Source organism: Pristis pectinata, chromosome 17 (assembly GCF_009764475.1).
Source record: "Pristis pectinata isolate sPriPec2 chromosome 17, sPriPec2.1.pri, whole genome shotgun sequence".
NCBI lineage: Eukaryota > Metazoa > Chordata > Chondrichthyes > Rhinopristiformes > Pristidae > Pristis > Pristis pectinata.
Window position 1 is genome coordinate 24,417,407 of NC_067421.1, and position 20,789 is coordinate 24,438,195.

Here is a 20,789-nt window from a genome sequence, read left to right on the forward strand (position 1 = left end):
CATATGTAAACTGCACAGACAGTGCCCAAGGTCATAATTGAAGTTGGTCATTGGAGCTCTGACACACTGGGCAGCCACCAATTTTAGGACAAAATTTGAAGTTTGTTTTTTGTTATGTTCAGGTTTATTTTTTGTTCATTGTTGGCAGCATTTTTCTTTATTGTCATTGAAACCCTGCTGCTATGTTGAGCTTCTGTTCAAAAGATGTTAAAAAGAGCCATTAGTGCATATTTTAGGGTAAATGTAATCAGACCACAGGCAAACACCCACCCAAAGTGATACAGTAGCCTCATAAACCCAGCTTGAACAATACTTAACCAGGGCTGTTTTTCACTTGTGTGTTTCTCCCAAACCCAGAATCACCCTGCTGGGTCCTGTAGTGGTGGAAGGTCACTGATTTGAAACATTAACATTGCTTCTCTCTCCATGCTTGCCAGATCAGTTGAGCAGATACAGCATTTTCTGATTTCAGATTCCTAGCATCTGGAATGTTTCATATAAAATAAGAATAGAAAATGCTGGAAACACTCAGCAGGTCAGGCAACATCTGTGGAAAGAGAAACAGTCCTTCATCAGAACCAGACCTGGAATTTCCAGCATCTGTAGCACTTTCATTTTCATTTACTTTGGAATGTCTTGTTTTTGAATCTGTGAAGGTTATCAGATCACTGACAGTTTATATCCCAGGATCATTCAGGCTGAATCTTCTGACATTTGTTACATCAACAAACCAACAGTGCACAACTAACATTTAAAATATCACTTTTGGATAGTTGTCAGTAGATGAATGGAGGAAAAAACATCCCAGAGGGTTATCAATGATGGGCAAGTTCAAAGTGCACAATCTCACTAATTAGATCCATCCTACTAGATGTTTTTGTTGCCAATATCCATCCTTCACGTGGTCCATCTCTGACTATTTCCTTTCTTTTCTTAACCACTCCATTCAGAGGAAAGGTCCTTTAGTTACTTCCTCCCACCTGGGTTTGTGTAAGGGCTTTATTTCATTCTCTACTTTCTCCCTCTGTCATATCCATTCTGATGATGTCACCCTTTATCCCAGTGCTTCTGATATTTCCTCCTTTTATTTCATCTGAGGATTCCTCTCCACCACCGTTGACATCATCTTTGACCAGGGCATAGAATATAAGAGCAGGGAGTCTATGCTATAATCTTATAAAACATTGGCTAGGCCACTGCTGGATTATCATGTACGGTTCTGATCATCGCACTGTAGGAAGACCATGATTGTGCTGGAGAAGGTGCAGAGGAGATTCATCAGGATGTTGCTTGGGATGGAGAATTTCAGTTATAAGGAGAGAGCTAATAGACTAGGTTTACTTTTTGTTTGGATTGGAGGATGCTGAAGCAGAACTTAACAGTGATTATACAAAACTATGAGGGGCTTAGATAAGATAGATAGTAGGAAACTTTATTTCCATTAGCAAATATGTCTAAAGCTAGAGAGCATAGGTTTAAGGTAAGGGATACAAGGTTCGGAGGGGATCTGAGGAAGTTTTTTTTACACTCGGAGGGAGTTTGAAATCGAGAGTGCACTGCTTGAGCAGCTGGTGGAGATGAGTATGCTCACAACATTTAAGAATTATCTAGGCAAGCATTTGAATAACCAAGGCATAGCAGGCCTGGTTCTGTGTAGTATATCTATGATTATGATTCTGTGACACATCTCTTCCTCCCCTCCCCTATGTGGTCACTCCAGGACACTGTGCCAATAACCATTCCCTTTCCCACACCACCTCTCACACAACCACAAGAGATGATCGACCCATCCCATCCCATCATCCAGGGCTTAGACACACTTTCAAGGTGAAGCAGTTATTGACATGTGCTACAACCAATTTTGCATCCTGCAAATGAGCATCTGCACATGGGTTGGAAGACCACCTTGCAGCATTTGACCCTCAGCTTTAAGTTGCCTTTCATTTTAATTCTCAGCCATTCTGTTCTCAGTGTCCAACACTGTTCCAATGCAGCTCAGTGGAAGCTCCATGTAAGCAATGCCTCTTCCCTTGACAAGGCACAATACAACCTTCAACATTGGGTTCAACAACCTTTTTCCAGCAGTTTTATTCCAGAACGCCTTTATTTGCAGCTTTTTGCTTTGGTAATTTCAGATAATGGACTGAATTTTCCAGGAGCAACATATGAAGGGTCTCGACCTGAAACGTCGACTGTTTATTTCCCTCTATAGACACTTCCTGACCTGCTGAGTTCCTCCAGCACCTTGTGTGTTGTTCCAGAGTCCAGCATCTGCAGAATCTCTTGTGTCTTAATTTTCCAGGGTTTTGTTTAAAGTGTTGCGTTTAAAGTGTTGGCACGTTTGGGAACTTCTGCACAAACCCCGAACCGACTGGCAACTCTCCACTGGATATTTCTGGACTCCACTTCGTTTCTGTGCTCTGGGTGGAGTCCGATGGAGCGGGGGTAAAAAAGATTGCTGGACTTCTCCAGCTTTTGTGCAGTGGAACCTGTCCTCATGGCCGCAGTCAGGCTAGACATGGCACAGAATCTGTAGTCCATTCATTTAAATGGGGATTGTATGACTCCAGGGGAGAATGGCAAGAATAGGGTGCGTTACAAGTGATGTAGTAATGATAATAATGATGATGCAATTCACAAAGTGTCACCATAATGATGTAATTATTTGGATGTAATAATAACTTTGAAAAATACTGTCTATATACATTTATATGGATTTTCAGTAGTTTTTTAAATGTTTCTGAACACCAGCTGGAAGCAGCGCTTTGCCATCTGTTAAAGGAAACTTTGGTCTGTCCATGTAATTAAGTTATGTCATTTGAGGCTTCATCAGTCTGCTCCTTGACTACTTGTGTCAGCAAAGTCAGTCTTCCACATCTGAAGATGTTACTTCAGGAGAACAGGGGACATGGAAGGAAGGAAAATGTTGGGAACACTCAGCAGGTCAGGCAGCAGTGGAGAATGAAACAGAGTTTCAAGTCTGAGATCCTCAGTCAGAATTGTGACAATCTGGGCCATTGCTTCTGCCTCTACTGTTTATCTTTCCTCCACATCAGCCTTTTGTTCTTTACTTGATTTGTTCCCACTGTCTGTCCTCTTGCTGTATCATTGCCTTTTGTAATTTTACCTCTGCAGTCTAATAGAGGCCTTCCCTTTTGTTCTCTTCCCTTCCCCCCTTTCCATACCCTAAGATCCATTTATCCCTAACTTTTCTGGTTTCAATGGAAGGTCATTGACTTGGAACTTCAACTCTGCTCTTCTCTCTCCATAGATGCTGTCTGATATATAATGAATTCTTTATAGGAAAAGGTTTTACAATGATTGTCAATAACTATCATAGACATCAGGCATTTAGTTAACGTTTGCTATGCAGGAATTTGTGATGATCCTTTCCCATGCCAGCCATTCCACCACTGTTTATAGCTGAAATGGCAAATATGCAAGCAACTTCTTATAGGTAATGATAACCCTTTTCAGCAGTGACCTGGATGTTGCTCAATGAGCAATGGGGTTCAACGTGCCTCCTGGTATGAAGTTGACATTCTGAGGCATTCAATAATCTAATCACCTTTTTTATGAATGCAGCAATGTGCAGAACACTGCACAACAACACTGGCTTCTGAAATGGGAGAGGAAGAAAAACCAGATCAGCAAGATGAGCTAACATCTGCAGAAACTAAAACACTATTTGCACAACATCAATAGGTAGAGTTTTTGAAGGAACTTTGGTGTCTGGAAAAAAAAGTCACATCTCCATGTTCCTCCTTTCCTTGAAAATCAATTACTCATTTAGAGATCCAATTTTCATAAAATATTTCAGTGGTTGACCTGGAAGTCATTCAGTCATTTTGTGATAACAAATGTTTATGCTAGTTCTTTGTGAATGTCTATTCTAATAGTTATTAAAATAATCCACTAAGATTTCCAAAATCTTATTTTAAAATATAACACAAAGAATCTGTGGATGTCTTTGGAAAATATTTTAAAATGTCTTGTTCTCTCACTTTTACAGAGGGCCCCATTGAGGGCAGATTTAAAGAGGATCACATTAATAAAAACATTGAACTTAATGAAAAATGAGCATGTTTCGATCAATGAATTATAACCAATAAAAATAAATGATCTTTATATGGATGGAATATCATCCTAAAATTCAATTACATTCAGGCACGTGCAAATTTTCTGCTGTTGGCATACTTATGTTTTCAAACAGGTTGTTGTGTTTCAACATTACCTTATCTGAATGTAAAAGAAGGCCAAAAAAAATGTAGCCTTGCACACGTATTGAATGTTTCAAGAGACATGCCCATATGAAGAATGCTTTAGGGATTATGTCATAAATTATATAGTTCATATTCCTTTTCAGAAGGTCAGGCTTGATTCCTCTGTGCTGAGTAATCTGATCTCACTTGGTGTGGCAAGAGGACCACTACAATTAACTACCAAACCCTAGGCTAGGAAAGGAAAGGGGCGGATATGTGGAAAAGATAAGCAGACATTGTTTTGATCAAGGCTACTCCATGTATAAACTCAAATGGGGGCAAGGATGGCTTGGGTGGATGCCTCCTTACAGCAAAATAATCTGGAAATAATGGACTTCTGGATGTAAGTGGGGAGAGTATTTAAATTGTGTGGACATTAGCCCCTGCAGGGAGGGAGAAATTTAGTGTCACAAATAGATTAATCATCTTTGGGCAACCATCTTTGGAGGGAACTTGTTATAAAATTCCCAGTGCCCAGTGGAATGAGTTTTACTATCACATACTTACAGGCTTTTTATAACTTTGACTTTAATTCAAATGTCATTGGATGACAGGGTCAATGGTTCACTAACTATTGGCACCTGAAGCAATATTTTCCATCCTGAGCACAACCTGTTCCAAAATGTGAGACAGTAAAATGTTAAACTGATAAAAGTGAATCAGCAAAAATTCAATTCAAAAGCTATAAAAAGAGCAAGGTCATGGAGAGATCTGAAAATGAGATTTTAAAATCAAGCCATTGCGAACAGAGGAGTTAGGGTGGTTCAGCAAGAATGAGGTGATAAGTGAACAGGTCTTGATGCAAATTAATGTACAGTTGGAATTCTGTGTAATCTTATGAGTGTAGAATGAAGGATTGCCTTGAAATAATCACATCGAGAGGAAATGAAGGCATGGATGAGATTTTCAGCAATAGTTGATGCAGAGATAGAACCAATAAGGTGAAGAGGAGGGAAATAAGGTACCCCAATGAAGGCATGGACATGTACTGCAAAACATCATCATGGGGCGAAACATAATATTAGGCTTGAAGATAGGGAATGGATAATGCAGTGGGGACAGAAGACAGTGGATTGGATCCGTCCAAAATTAGTGAAGGCTCTGTTCCTACCAGACGTTCAACCGTTTATTGAGTGGAAAGGTCAAGCATTAAAATGGAAATATCATTTTCAGATTTGAAAGAGGGGGACAGGGCTTTTTCAATTTATCACCTACCATGGGGGCTACATAAAGATGTTGTGCAGACAATAATTAAGTGTGAATATGGTTGAAAGAGCCGAAGCTGGGGCATGTGGACAAGGTGAGCTCAGAGACATCTTGAGGGAAGATAGAATGGAACTCATGGCAAAATTAGAGGAAGTTCCAACATCAGGACTCTGACAGGTATTGGAAATGGAAGGTGGGGAGTCGTGGGAAAATTATCGAGGTTGAAGAAGTTTAACCCAATGAGGTAGGGCAAGCAAATCAGCAGAGATACAGCTTGTTGTCAAGGAATGGAAGGCAACAACCCAAACTTAGGTAAATGGAACTAGTATAGATAAGTACAATGGTTGGCATGGACATGCTGGGCCAAAGGGCCTGTTTCTGTGCTGTATGATTCTGTGACCATCCAATGATGGCCAGGGATTATTTTCACTTGTTGGAAATGAAGATGGAGATGATGGAAAACTGTTTAAAATGATGAACAAGAGTGAAATAACCAGGTTTTATCTTAGCTTCCCAAGATGATCAAGGAACAGTAAGCAGCTTTAGAGATGATAGCAGGTCTGATCAAAATGTACTCTGGGCAAACCAAGCAGGGAATGGTGAAAGGAGACATCTGTAATAGCCACTAAGTCCACATTTCCTGGACTTAAGCAAAGAAGGTCAATGTATTTTTACTGTGGGAGCAGCCAGGTTGAGAAAGTACTGGTTTTATGGAATGGAGATCAAAAGGTACAGGTGAGGTATGGTTCAGTAAATCAATATCTGCAGAAATATGATATATGGAGCAGTGGTGGAAAGCTAGCTTTCCCATTATAGAGCAGTTCAGCAAGGGCTTTAGAACTTTTCTGACAACATTATAAACCAGTATTTTCCTTCCTGGCTTTTAACAAAGTTCTAGCACTTTGTTTGTATTTAATATATTATTAATGGTGAATTTCATAAATCAACCAAAGCAATCCAACATGGATTGTGCGACAATTCAGGGTCTTCCACAACTGTCCTCCATGGAGGACATCACCCCTGAAGGAGCTATTATTCAGCTTATTTAAAGCAGGCTTCCAGTGAAGAGAAATACCTGGTGATTATCCGTATCATTTTTGAGCAGTGAGTCAAATTCGAGAAACGACTTTCTAACATTTGGTTAGATTATGTCCATTCATGACAATTTCCATTCCTCTAGAAAACAGTTTTTAGATCTTGAATCCTACAAAACTATCATGCAAAAATCATTCCACACAATGGCTATCACTAAATGATGAAAATATTTTGTCAGGTGTCAAATTAAGACCATTATTCTCTAATGTGAAAAACAGATTTCCCTACTCAATGTTGATATGATGGCCATTGAGTAAATAACCGATTAAAACCAATAGCATGCAAGAAATAGGTTTGTATTGTGTGTTTTTTTTATTTGGCCCAAATACAAAATCAATGTTCCATTCTATTCTTAAATGGATGACAAAGAGACCAAGGATGCTTTGGTTCCTAGGTCATTACTAAACAAAAGGACTTCCATTCTTGGACAAGAATTTGTGCTACCTTAATACCTTACCCTAATAGTTTTGTTTTATTTTCCAATAAAGATTTCTGTATGCATCATCACTTACATATGTCATTCTAAAAAGGGAGGACAAGCCAAATTGAATTCCTTATTAATAAAGTACATATACAGCAGCTATTCAGGCTGGGTACTAGTGGATGCAAAATTGTACTTCAGTCAATATTGCACTTGGGAGCAGGGAGAGGAAACAAAAATATCCTGCAAGTTTATCTAGCACCTGTAGTAAATTATTTAAGTTTGGAAAAGGGGATATGGATGTTGAAACTTCTGATTGGGTAGTTTCATGCATTTGTAGACAAAGATCAAGATAAAAAGGCTTTATTACCACTCTACATTAATTTTGTCTCAAGTTTTAGTAAACTTTCTGAAAAGGTATGAAAATAAAACACTGAAGGGTTAATGCTAAAATGAGATGTAATCTACATTTAGCTAGAAGTCTGAAATAATTAAGGTGATGCTTTTTGTTAGGCTGTAAGTAACAAAGAAAAACAAAACAGTTTACATATTGGTTAAAAGGGTGTGAATGCTGAAACACAAACCATCCATCTCCATCACATGTTGATGGATCTGTATGCTTTTTAAGTATTATTTATAATTTGTTAAAATTATGTCTATTTTGTGGAAAAGTAAGATTTCTGATAAGCAACATACAATGACTATTTTTAGATATAATAATGCAGTATCTTCATTATCATAATGACAAAAACTTACAAGTCACAGCAGCAGACCTACATCAATAGTCATCAATGGAAAGCCAGAAGACATTTTCCTTAAGTGGTTTATTGTAAATGGCCTTTCTACACAAATGACAGTGTAGTAGAAGTTAATACCCCATGTGGAAGGTCAAACCTTCTTGTAGAGATGGACAGATCACAATCATAGAAGCCCAGGTTGTTCTTTAAATTCTGTTTCACAGTAAGCCTTACAAGGAAGAGCAACTGAAAATGCTTCTGATAAAATAACCCAGTTAACACATTCACAATCAGCATTTAGTTTAAAAAAAAGAACATTTTCAGCTGGGAGATACAAGGGTGAGGAACTTTTTAAACATGACTGTGCATTTCTGCAACTGTACTGTTTGCTTAAAAACTTCTTGCTATCACTATTACATTGTAGATGTTTCATAAAATGTCCACTGGTTTCCCACAAGTACAATTATTTCACTGTGAATTTAATTCTCTAATTGTGTTTTTTCCCTGTAAAATAATAAGGCATCACACTCTCTAATATTGCTTGTATCTTCCTTACACCATGTGTTACATGTGACTACCTCTAAGCTTCTAAAATATTCTCCTGGAATCCAACTGAAATGCACTATTGAATATTATAGATTACTGCTGTATTGCACTTTGGTAACAAAATACTTTAAATCACATTTGATAGTGTCAAATAGCAGGTAGACCTTCATTGTTCCCATTGTGTGTGACAAGATTCCATTCTATTCAGCAAAAAAAGTTAAATAGAAAATTTCAATTATGAGCAATGTCTTTTCCTAATATTATCAAATAAGAAAACCCGACTTATCTGCACAAAAAAAAGACAAGACTAGTTGTAGGTTGGTTTCAGTTTGCAGAAAATCAGAGTGACCACAGGACATGACATTGTTTGACATTGGTCCACTGAAGTTTTCTGCACAAGTTAATCATTACAAATTTTATATTCAGCTCTGGGAAGCCCAATAGGAATGCAAGAACTTTTCCCTCTAGTCAAAATTACAAGGATGTGCTGTTCACAGACAATGTCACAGGTTTTCATTAATGATTATAAATCCCTTTTGCTCATAAATGGTGCTTATACTTTGACCATTTGCTGTACTGACTTTACTCTTAGAATATGTGGATATCTGTACATACCATTATTCATCCAAAGTATCTTTCAAGAACTGCACCTAAAATGTTGGGCCACAAAACCCCCAGATTTTGATATCAACTGAAGACATCTATTCCAAAACAACATGCCTTAAGAAATCCTAAGTTACTTGGACCATGGTCAGAACAAGTCAAATTCAGCATTAGTAATGTATGACACTCAAATCGATGCAAGGTTAACTATGCCTCCACTTTGGAGGAATGACAAACCCTTTGATAGAAATGATAAATCTCTGACCAGGTATGTCCTCATTCACAAATGCTGCATCACCTGTTGAGTCTTTGTAGTGTTTTTCTTTTTTTGTGCCCTCATTTTTGGTTACTTCATGATCCATGTTTGTGCTCATTTTGGTGAGAGAGAGAATTTCTCTTGATCATTCATTATTGGTGTCATATCACTTTCAAACAAGTATTTAAACTAATTCAAGAGAATGTAGTTATTTTACTGTTTGTTATGTCTGTTTTCATTAAAAAGAAAAAGGAGACACTATTTTAGATGGTTTATTCTATAAGGAAGAAAAAATTCCCTTGGACTGTGTGCAAAAGAAAAACTAACATTCACAATTCCAAATGTTAATTCCTTCAGAGTTCCTTCGTCAACAGTTGGCATTACATCAATTCCAGGCACTTTGCCAATTGTAGAGAGACAATCTTCTTTAAAAAAAACAATCAGTTACCCTGAGTCACTCTAAATACCTCCAACTATATTAAGTGTGGCACTAATAGACATCTGAAAAAGGAGGTAGTTTGTTTGAAAGTAGGACTGCTTGTTTAGAAATTAACAGCCTTAAAGCAGAATCCAAGGGAAAGACAAACTAAAAAGGGACAAATGAAGGAATGGTTTTTAAAAAGTAATATTATCCACACAGCAAGACAATTAAGTAATTTGATATATGATCCAAATTGCAATATACATTTACTTAATATTAACATTACATCCACAAGGGCTGAACACAGAACATGCATGCATAATGTGAATTTTATACTTAGTAATTTAAACAATGAAGTATCAAAATTTCACGTGGGTAATAACCCTTTGTATTGGCCAATTAAGACTAATGTTATTCTCCAATCAAAATTGTAATATCTCCTGACAGTCAATAAACTTCCTAACAAGTCAAATCATGATAAAGGTTTAGCCAAATATCTCAGAGATGACATTCATTTCACACCAATACCCCATTTTGCCCCCAAGTGCTCCATGACAGTATAAATCACATTTAGACAGTAACATCTCATGGTAGTGAAAAAATATAACACTGAAATGAAATACAACAAGCTAAAGGATAATGATCCAGACTAATGTATGGATCTTAAAAGTATAATAACTTCACTTAGTCAATTTCCCTCATAATGAATAGAGAATACAGCTACCATCAGGATTCTTGTAAATAGTTGTGTGACAGTTATAAATCCTGCCTCACTGATGTGCAAGTGTTCAGACTCAAATCCAGCAGCAAACGCAAGGGAATTGGAATATATTGCCACCTTCCCCAGCAATGTTGTTTAATCAGCAGGATTCAGACATTCACAGCTTTTTCAATTTATCTTTGTTCTTCTGAAATTTTTGATGAACAACTTTAAGAGTGGTAAGGAAGTTCCCAAGAAATAGCACCAGGAATGTGAGAGCCAAGACAAAAACCTGAGAGACAGAAAATTGGTCAAACAAACTGATAAAACAACCAATAAGCTATAGCCTTTACATTGTGACAAGAAAAGTTTTTAAGTTAGATTTTTCACAATTATGACTACTACCATCAACTTCTAAATACAAGGAAATTAGTTTCTTCACAGAAAAGAAATAATAAAAGCACTCTGAAATAGTTTATTAACTACACATGGTAGTGTTTTCATTGCTCACTTGGGGATATGTAAAGCCGCAGTCAAGCGAAACCCAGCAGTCAGATAAATTACGACACTCCAGTAAGAAATCAGAGGATTGGCATATTTTCAAGGAATCATATTTTTTTAATTAACTGATCACGAAAATGCTCTGGCAGTACTTCTGAAGAAATTCAGGCAGACTTGTGTTAAACAACTGCTTCAAGATGCTTTGCTTTGCACAGCACATCTGCAATTCTCTGAAGTTTAGAAAAATGAGAGATGATTTTATTGAAATGTAAAATTGTGAGGGTGTCCCATCTGGGGTGGGAGAATCTGGAATTAGGGGGGCAGAGTCTCAGGATAAAAAGGTACACTTATTTAAGATATGCAATTCTTCTCTCAGGTTAGCGAATCATAGAAATCTCTGCCCCAGAGAACTGGGGATGCTGCATTATGTACATTCAAACCCAGGAATAGATAGATTTTGAACTGAGGCTGAATCAATCGTCATAGGGATCAAACAAGAAAGTGGCCATGATTACAAAAACAGTGATCTTAGTGACAGTGATGCAGGCTCAAGGCCTTGTGGCCTACTTCTCCTGTTTATGTTCTTACAGTCCAAGATTTCAGTCAGAAAGACCAGGAGAATACAGTAGCATGCAAAAGTTTGGGCACCCCTGGTCAAAATTTCTGTTACTGTGAATAGCTAAGCAAGAAAAAGATGACCTGATTTCCAAAAGGCATAAAGTTAAAGATGACACATTTAATATTTTAAGCAAGATTACTTTTTTTATTTCCATCTTTTACAGTTTCAAAATAACAAAAAAGGAAATGGGCCCAAAGCAAAAGTTTGGGCACTCTGCATGGTCAGTACTTAGTAACACCCCCTTTGGCAAGTATCACAGCTTGTTAATGCTTTCTGAAGCCAGCTAGGAGTCTTTCAATTCTTGTTTGGGGGATTTTCACCCATTCCTCCTTGCAAAAGGCTTCTAGTTCTGTGAAGTTCTTGGGCTGTCTTGCATGCATTGCTCTTTTGAGGTCTATCCACAGATTTTCGATGATGTCGGGGGACTGTGAGGGCCATGGCAAAACCTTCAGCTTGTGCCTCTTGAGGTAGTCCACTGTGGATTTTGAGGTGTGTTTAGGATCGTTATCCTGTTGTAGAAGCCATCCTCTTTTCATCTTCAGCTTTTTCACAGATGGTGTGATGTTTGCTTCCAGAATTTGCTGGTATTTAATTGGAATTCACTCTTCCACCAGTGAAATGTTCCCCGTGCCACTGGCTGCAACACAAGCCCAAAGCATGATCGATCCAACCCATGCGTAACAGTTGGAGAGGTGTTCTTTTTATGAAATTCTACACCCTTTTTTCTCCAAACATACCTTTGCTCATTGCAGCCAAAAAGTTCTATTTTAACTTCATCAGTCCATAGGACTTGTTTCCAAAATGCATCAGCCTTGTTTAGATGTTCCTTTGCTAACTTCTGATGCTGAATTTTGTGGTGAGGACGTTGGAAAGGTTTTCTTCTGATGACTCTTCCATGAAGGTCATATTTGTGCAGGTGTCGCTGCACAGTAGAACAGTGCACCACCACTCCAGAGTCTGCTAAATCTTCCTGAAGGTCCTCTGCAGTCAAACGGGGGTTTTGATTTGCCTTTCTAGCAATCCTACGAGCAGTTCTCTCAGAAAGTTTTCTTGGTCCTCCAGACCTCAACTTGACCTCCACTGTTCCTGTTAACTGCCATTTCTTAATTACATTACGAACTGAGGAAACGGCTACCTGAAAATGCTTTGCTATCTTCTTATAGCCTCCTCCTGCTTTGTGGGCATCATTTGTTTTAATTTTCAGAGTGCTAGGCAGCTGCTTAGAGGAGCTCATGGCTGCTGATTGTTGGGACAAGGTTTGAGGAGGCAGAGGATCTTAATAAGTTCTTTGCCCGCTTTCACAGGGAGAACTACAGCAAGGAAATGGTTAGACTGCCTCAAGATCCTTATGGACTAGTACTTGATACTATTGAGGTCAGTAGGATACTACACAGTGTCAACGCAAGGAAAGCAGCCGGACCTGATGGTGTAGCAGGGCGTGTGCTTCAGGCATGCGCTAACCAATTAGCTGGGGTTTTCATTAACATCTTCAACCTCTCCCTGACATATGCTGTTGTCCCTACGTGTTTTAAATCAACAATCATTGTGCCCATTCCTAAGCAAAAAAATGTGTGCTGCCTGAATGATTATCGCCCGATTGCACTTACACCGATCATAGTCAAATGCTTCGAGAGACTGATTTTGAAGCACATTAAACATGCTATCCCTGCCACTGTGGACCAGCACCAGTTTGCCTACCGGGCAAATAGATCAACAGAGGATGCAATTAGTCTCACCCTCCATACTGCTGTGGCGCACCTGGAAAGACCGGACACGTATGTCAGGATGCTCTTTTTGGACTTCAGTTCAGCCTTTAACACAGTTATTCCCAGCAGATTAGTGTCCAAACTCCACAGCCTGGGCCTGAATACAACAATCTGTAACTGGATTATGGACTTTCTGACCAATCGTCCGCAGACTGTCAGGTTAGGAGGGCACATATCTTCCACCCTCACCCTGAATACTGGTGTTCCTCAGGGGTGTGTGCTGAGTCCCTTCCTGTATGCCCTTATACTTATGACTGTTCATCCGTCCATGAAACAAACACCATCATAAAGTTTGCAGACGACACGACAGTCATTGGCCTGATCATGAACAATAATGAATTGGCATACAGGGATGAGGTACAAAACCTGACAGCCTGGTGTTCTGCCAACAATTTCATTCTCAACACCCAAAAGACTAAAGAGATTGTGGTGGATTTCATGAAGTCAAGGAAGGTGGATCTTGGTCCAGTATTCGTTGGTGGCGAGGCTGTGGAGAGAGTCTCCAGTTTTAAATTCCTGGGGGCATACATCACCGAGGACTTTTCCTGGGCAATACACAGCTCAGCTGTCATTAGGAAGGCACAGCAACCCCTCTATTTTTTGAGGAAATTGAGGAGAACCAGGCTGTCTCAGAACATTCTGGTGAACTTCTACCAGTGTGTGGTGGAGAGCATCCTGACATACAGCATTACTGCTTGGTATGCCAGCTGCACTAGGAAGGAGCAGAAGGCTCTGCAGAGGGTCATCAAGACGGCCCAAAACATCATTGGGACTCAGTCACCAGCGATGGAGGACATCTATCAGGCTCGATGTCAGAACAGGGCTTTAAACATCATTCGAGAACCAGCTCACCCTGCTCACTACCTTTTTAAACTACTCCCCTCTGGTAGGCAATACAGGACAATACATGCACACACTACAAGACTGAAACACAACTTCTTTCCCCAAAGCTGTTAAATTGTTGAACATAGACTGACACCTCCTTATACATACATACCCATACTATGTCTTCCCCCCTTTACTGGCTGGACTCATCATGGTGTTATTTAATATAATGATATGCTGCTGATTATCATTATTATGGTTTATTTGCACACTGCCTTTTTATATTTTTTTTATACTTTATATTTGTATAAGTATGTTTTATTTTATAGTTATAATTGCTCTTATCAATTTACTGTTTTGGTTTTTATTAGGCAAGGGAGTGCCATCGTAATCTCGTTGTGTTGTTGCAACAGTACAATGACAAATAAAGAAAGAATAATGAGAATAAAGAATAAATTCACATCACCTGGCCTTTCCTAACGATGACTGTGAAAAAGCCATAGCCCTAACAAGCTAATGAAGGTCTGAGACCTTGGTAGAAGTTATCTGAGAGCTCAAATCTCTTGGGGTGTCCAAACTTTTGCATGGTGCTCCTTTCCTTTTTTTCCTCCCCACTCTAAAATTGTACAAAACAAAAATAATACACTAATCTTGCTTAAAGTGTCGAATAGAATGTTTCATCTTTAACTTTATGACTTTTGGAGATCAGTTCATCTTCTACTCACTTAACTATTCACAGTAACAGAAATTTTGACTGGGGTGCCCAAACTTTTGCATGCCACTGTAACTGCAGCAGAGGTAGTACTGGCTCAAGGGTCCAGAGGCATGGTGATGAAGCTGCAAGACAAGTAGGAAGCCTGCTCTGGTTATCTGGAGACAAGACTTCAAATCCCTCCACTGGAGATGGGCAATTTAATCTCAGTTAATTAAAACAATTCTGTAATTAGAAAGCTAATAATCAATAATATCAGATCGTGACAAAAATCCAATTAGTTCATTAATATCCTTTGGAGGAAAGAAATCTGCAGTTCTTGTTGAGAATCTATGAGGAAAAGTTAGACAGACTAAGCTTGTATCCACTGCTGTTTTGAAGAGCAACCAAGGGATTTGATTGAAAAGTTTGTGGGTCTTGACAAGGTGGTTGTTTAGAGGGTGTTCTATTTTGGGAGAATCTAGAACTAGGAGTTACTGTTTAAGAGTAAGGGATCAGCCATTTAAAATGAACGAGATGAGATTTTCTACGTTGAGAGTTTTTGTTACCCTTCTTTGAAGGGCAGCGGAAACAGTCTCTGAATATTTTAAATTAGGAGTAGGCTCGAGGGACTGAATGGCCTAATCCTGCTCCTAATTCGTATGTTCATGTGAGGGAGGATTTACTCTAGTGTTTTGTGACAATACAAGGTACAGCAACAAACAAAATATCAAAATTTGCAGCAAGGTTTGGACTATCATTGGAATCTGCTGGAGGTCAATCTTGAAATAATTTCACAGACACAATTTCATTGATATATACTCACTTGCCATTCTTTGCATCGCTCGTGTTGTGAAAGCCCAAAAAGTGTGAGTGAATTGTATAATTGCCAAAACTGCAAAAAGTAACAAAAATCAAAATTTAAGACACATGGATACACTTGAATTTTACATTCTTTTCTCTCTGCAATAATGTCCTCATTCCTCCTGAAGATATCAGCTTCTTCTTCTGGCACAGTTCCATTTGATCTATTGTCTTCATCTTGCAACTCTCAACAGCTGAGTGACAGGGAACATCTCCCTCAAGCCCAATGCTGCCCTCCCCCAATGTGCACCCATATGACAGGCCAGCTGAGACCAGTGGGAACCAAGGATAATCACATTTCCTCTGATCTAATTGCAAGGCCAAGAATACCATTGTTTTAACTGCTAGATCTGCAGAAACCAGAGCTCAGCTAATGTGTAAAGCTGATTTATTTGCTGGATAAAATTCTAAGCCATCATGGGATTACAATCACCTTAAAGCAGCTTTCAATGTGAACGCTGTAATACGGCAGTAATAATGCTGGCAAGTTTAAGCAGGTGGCACAAATTCCAGCCAGCTCTCCTACAGTACTTCATCTCATATAAAATCATATTTCAATGAAGAACTTACTTACAGAATGGCCAATTTTAATGGGATGAGAACAGAAAATTGGAACGAAAGTGTGGCAAGCAAAACTGCAATTGAATAATGGGAAGGCTTCAAGGTGGAGATGTGGTTGCAATAGTCTACATACATCCCCATGAGGGAGACAGGTAGGGAAATTAAAGTCAGCTTCATGGAAAACCAAAGTAAAAAAAAAGAAAGAAAAATATGTGACACATGCAAGAACCAGGCTAAATGCAGAGTGGAAGTGGAGGAGGTACGAGTCAAAGAGAGAGCAAAAGATTAGTAGCAAACCAAGAGGAAATCCAAAAATATGCTATGGATGTGTGAACAGAAAAAAATGTTGTAATAAGAGAGGTGGAGCCAGAGAGTACAGCAAAGGTGAGAAATGAGTACTTTATATTAGTTTTTAAGAAAGGAAAGTGCTGCTACTGGAGTCTCACTAAAGGAAGAGAAACAAAGGACTGCAGATGCTGGAATCTAGATGAAAAAAAACAAGCTGCTGGAGGAAACCAGCTAGGGTCCTAAGGAAGGGCCCTGACTTGAAACACTGACTGTCTGCTTTTCTCCAATGGGTGCTGCCTGGCCTGATGAGTTCCTCCAGCATCTTGTGGTTGTCTCTCTACAGGAAATGCATTGAGATTCTGGCAGTGCCACCACTAACCAAGCTGGCCTCATCCTGATGAGATAGTTGCCTGACTGAGTCAGCAGCAGATAGTGAATGAACCAATGTAAGAGATAAACCTACTCAACCTTGTCCTTGCCAATCTACCTGTGGCAGACATTTCTGACCATGATACGTTGATATAAGTAACCACTGCATGATCCTTTTGGAGACAAAATCCTGTCTTCATACCAAATGAATCATGTTAGAACAGATCTGGCATCCCAAAGGAGTGGTGGATCATCAGTTGCAGCAGAACACAAACGACCAAAATCAGTAACCTTGTGGCCTGGTACATCTCCTACTATACTATTACTATCGAGGCAAGGGATCAACACTGGTTCAGTGAGGGGTGCAGAAGGAATACCAAAAATGATGAGGTATTGCAGCTTCACTTGCTGACGAGGTTGACAGATCCATATCAACAACAACAAAAAAAATAAAGCTAACTGATCTCACAACCAATCTCTAGTCATGAATGGTGGTGGACAGTGAAACAACTAACATCCTCAATCTTCAGTGAAGGGTGGGATGGTGGAGAGTGGAAGCCAGTATGAGTGCTAAAGGTTGAAGCATTCACAACCACGCTCAGCCAGAAACATCTTGATACATCTTGGCTTCTTCCTGAGATCCACAACAGCAGAAGGCAGTCTTCAGCCAGTTTGATTCACTTCATGTGATAATAAGGAAATGGCCGACAACAGTAGATACAGCAAAGCCTTACGATATCCCAGCTGTACGACTGAAGACCTATGCTCCAGAACCGGCAGTTCCTCCAACCAAGCTGTTCCAATAGGGTTACAACACTGGTATCTACCTGGCAATGTGGAAAACTGACCAGGTATGTCCAGTTCTCAAAAAAGTCCAAGTTACTGCCCAATCATTCAACTCTCAAAGTGACAGAAGCTGCTGTCGACAAAACTCGCAAGTGGCACTTACTTACCAATGCCCAGTTTGGGCCTTGTCAGTTGATAGAATGAACAAAACAATGGCAGACAGAATTTAATCCATGACTTGGTACTTTGGAAGGACTAATAATGAAAAAGCATACACAATGAATCTCAGGCCCCAGACATTACTGAGTGAGAAAGAGGTACAATCCAAGGATCCCCGAAGGTGGCAGCATAGGAAGATGAAGACACATGAGATACTTGCCTTCATTAGCCAGCACATAGAATACAAGAGCAGGGAGGTTATGGTACAGCTTTATAAAACATTGGTTAGGCCACAATTAGAGTACTTTGTGCATTTCTGGTCACCTCACTATAGGAACAACACGCTTGCACTGGAGAGGGTGCAGAGAAGATTCACTAGGATTTGCCTGGGATGCAACATTTCTGTTATGAGGAGAGACTGAGCTGGTCTGCCTTGGTATGGAGGAGGCTGAAGTGAGGGCCTGATAGAGATGTACAAAAGTTGTGAAGGGGCAGAGACAGGGTAGATAGTGGGAAACTTTTCCCGACAGCAGAGTGGTCAAAACCAGAGGACATAGGTTTAGGGTAAAAAGCAAGAGATTCAGAAGGACTTCAGGAAGAATTTTCTACCCCTTCCCACCACATGGAACGTGATTGGAATCTGGAATACAATGCCTGAGTGGTTTGTGGAAGTGGATGCTCTCACAACATTTAAGTATCCAGATGAGTATTTGAATTTCCAAGGCAAAGGCAGCTACAGACTGATGCTGGTAAATGGAATACCTGTAGATGAGTAATTGATGGTTGGTATGGACATGGTGGACTGAAGGGCCCATTTCCGTTCTGCATGACTAATTAGATTTGGACCTCATCACAGCCTTGGTCTAAACATAAAATATAGAACTGAATTATAAAGATGAGAGCGACAGCCTATGACATCAAGGTAGCGTTTGACTGAAAGTGGCATCAACATGCCCTCATCAAATTGAAGCAAATAGGCATCAAACTTTGCACAAGGGAAGTTGGTTGTGGCTGTTAGAGATCAATCATCCCAGCCCAAGGACATCACTGCAGAGATTCCCCAGGGCAGTGTCCTAGGACCAACATCTTCAGCTACTTTATCAATGACCTTCCTTCCATCAATCCCAAGATCGGTAGTGGGTATTTTCACTGATGATTGCACAATGCTCACTTCCATTCACTGCTCCTCAGCAAACAAAGCAGCTCGTATCTGGATGTAGCAAGACCTGGACAACATTCAGGCATGGATTGATAAGAGGCAAGTAACATTCATGCCATAGAAATGCCAAGCAATGACCATCTCTGAGAGGGTAACTACCCATCCTTGAAATTCAACGGCATTACCCTCAGAGACCCCACCATCCATATTCTGGATTTCCAAACTTAGAAGTAAATAGTAAAATGAAAGGAGGATCCTAATGGATTTCAAAGAGATACAGACAGGTTGGCCAATGGGCAGATAGGAAGCAGGTGAAATTAAGTGCTGAGAAATGTGAAGTGTTAGGAATGTGGTTAAGAAAAAGACAGATCTTGGCTTCATAAACAGAGGCACAAGTAAATGAGGAAGCAGTCATCATGAACCTTTATAAAATGCTGGTTCAGCCTTAATGGAGTATTTTGTGAAGTTCTGGATACCATACTTTGGGATAGGAGAAAGTATGGGAAGAGATTTACCAAAATAGTTCAAGGGAAGGGGACTCTAACAACATGGATAGACTGTTGAAGCTAGAGTGTTTCTCTATGAAACAGAGTATATGGTGTGGAGATCTGATCAAGCTGTTTGGTTTCATGCAAGGTATAAACAGAATAGATGAAGATAAACTGTTCTCCATTGGCAGAGCAGTCAAGAACTAGGAGATACAGAATGAAGGATATCCACAAGAAAAAAAAGGTTGTGGAGAATTTTTAGTTTCTAAAAAAAAATCCACAGCAAGTGATAAAATGCAGAGTTAAATCTCAACATTTAAAAAGTGCATTGGATAAGTATTCAAAAGGAAAGTATTTGTAGGGATATGGTGAAAGAATTAGCTGAATTTTGGTTGTATAGAGCAGGCACAGGCTAAACAGGTCAAATAGCTTTCTTCCACGTTGTAATCATTGTTTTCAGTTAAAACATTTAAAAGCATTTTCCAAACAATTAATTTTGTTTCACTTACATGGCCAAAGAAAAGAAATGGAAGGAGAAAAGTCAAACCTCTCCACATCCATGACTGAAATCCTTCTGCAATTAATAAAAATAAACAATACACAGAAGTCAGATCCAAGATAGGAGTTGAGGGAAACTTCCAGTAAGGGCAAAGTTCACTATGAGTAAAATCAAATCCAGTGCCTACAACAAATCTACAAAGCCAACAAATTCAGAGCACAAAACATTGCATATTTGCTTTCCAAGTCAAAATTCTCTGATCCGACAGGAAACATTATGGTGGGATCACCTTCGCCACACTGACTGTAACAGCTCAGAAAGCATTCAAGGGCAGCTATGAATAGACAATAAACATCAGCCTTACAGGCAATGCCCACATTGAGAATGAGTAATAATTTTTAAAAAATTAGCTGTATGAATTTTACTAGGAAAACCTGTATAAACACAATTTTAATCTCAAAATGTGATACCCTTCTCTTTTAGTCCTTTCCCCTTACAGAAATTAAGAATTATTGCCTTTGTTCCTTTCCTGGTAACTCTTCCTTTGTTCACCAACTCCAAAAAAAGGATGCTGTTCAGCATTACATGGTGACAAATGACTTTAAAATTAGGACAAGAAGCCAAAAGGTCAAGATAGGCATCAGTGAATTCTAGGAATGTATATATTTATGATATAAAGTACTTTTCTGTGGTTGAATTTTGAAAACAAAACAGGAAGAAAACTTCCGACTTCTTAAATTTACTGATTCAAAAATGAAAAGTAAAAAAAATGTAAAAACTAAAATTTCTCAGCACACCAGTTGGACATTAATATTTAATTAACCTTCAGACTCTGGAGATCAAATTTTGTACCTCACATATAGTAGTTCAAAAACTACTGAAAGGCAGCTATGAATATATAACAAACATCAGCCTTACAGCCAATGCCCACATCTTGAAAATGAGCAATAATTAAACAGAGTTAGCT

The 20,789-nt window shown here is 39.1% G+C and overlaps 1 protein-coding gene across 1 annotated transcript in view; it reads right to left on the reverse strand.

Moving 5' to 3' along the window:
- Positions 1–9,383: 9,383 nt before the first annotated feature.
- tmem120b (transmembrane protein 120B) overlaps positions 9,384–20,789 on the reverse strand; it is a 43,305-nt gene continuing 31,899 nt past the window's right edge. The window contains exons 10-12 of the mRNA XM_052031962.1: positions 19,833–19,897; positions 15,476–15,544; positions 9,384–10,539 (exon numbers count right to left, since the gene is read on the reverse strand). Of these exons, the coding sequence (XP_051887922.1) occupies positions 10,426–10,539; positions 15,476–15,544; positions 19,833–19,897 (248 nt within the window). The 3' untranslated portion in view covers positions 9,384–10,425. The remainder of the gene's footprint in view (positions 10,540–15,475; positions 15,545–19,832; positions 19,898–20,789) is intronic.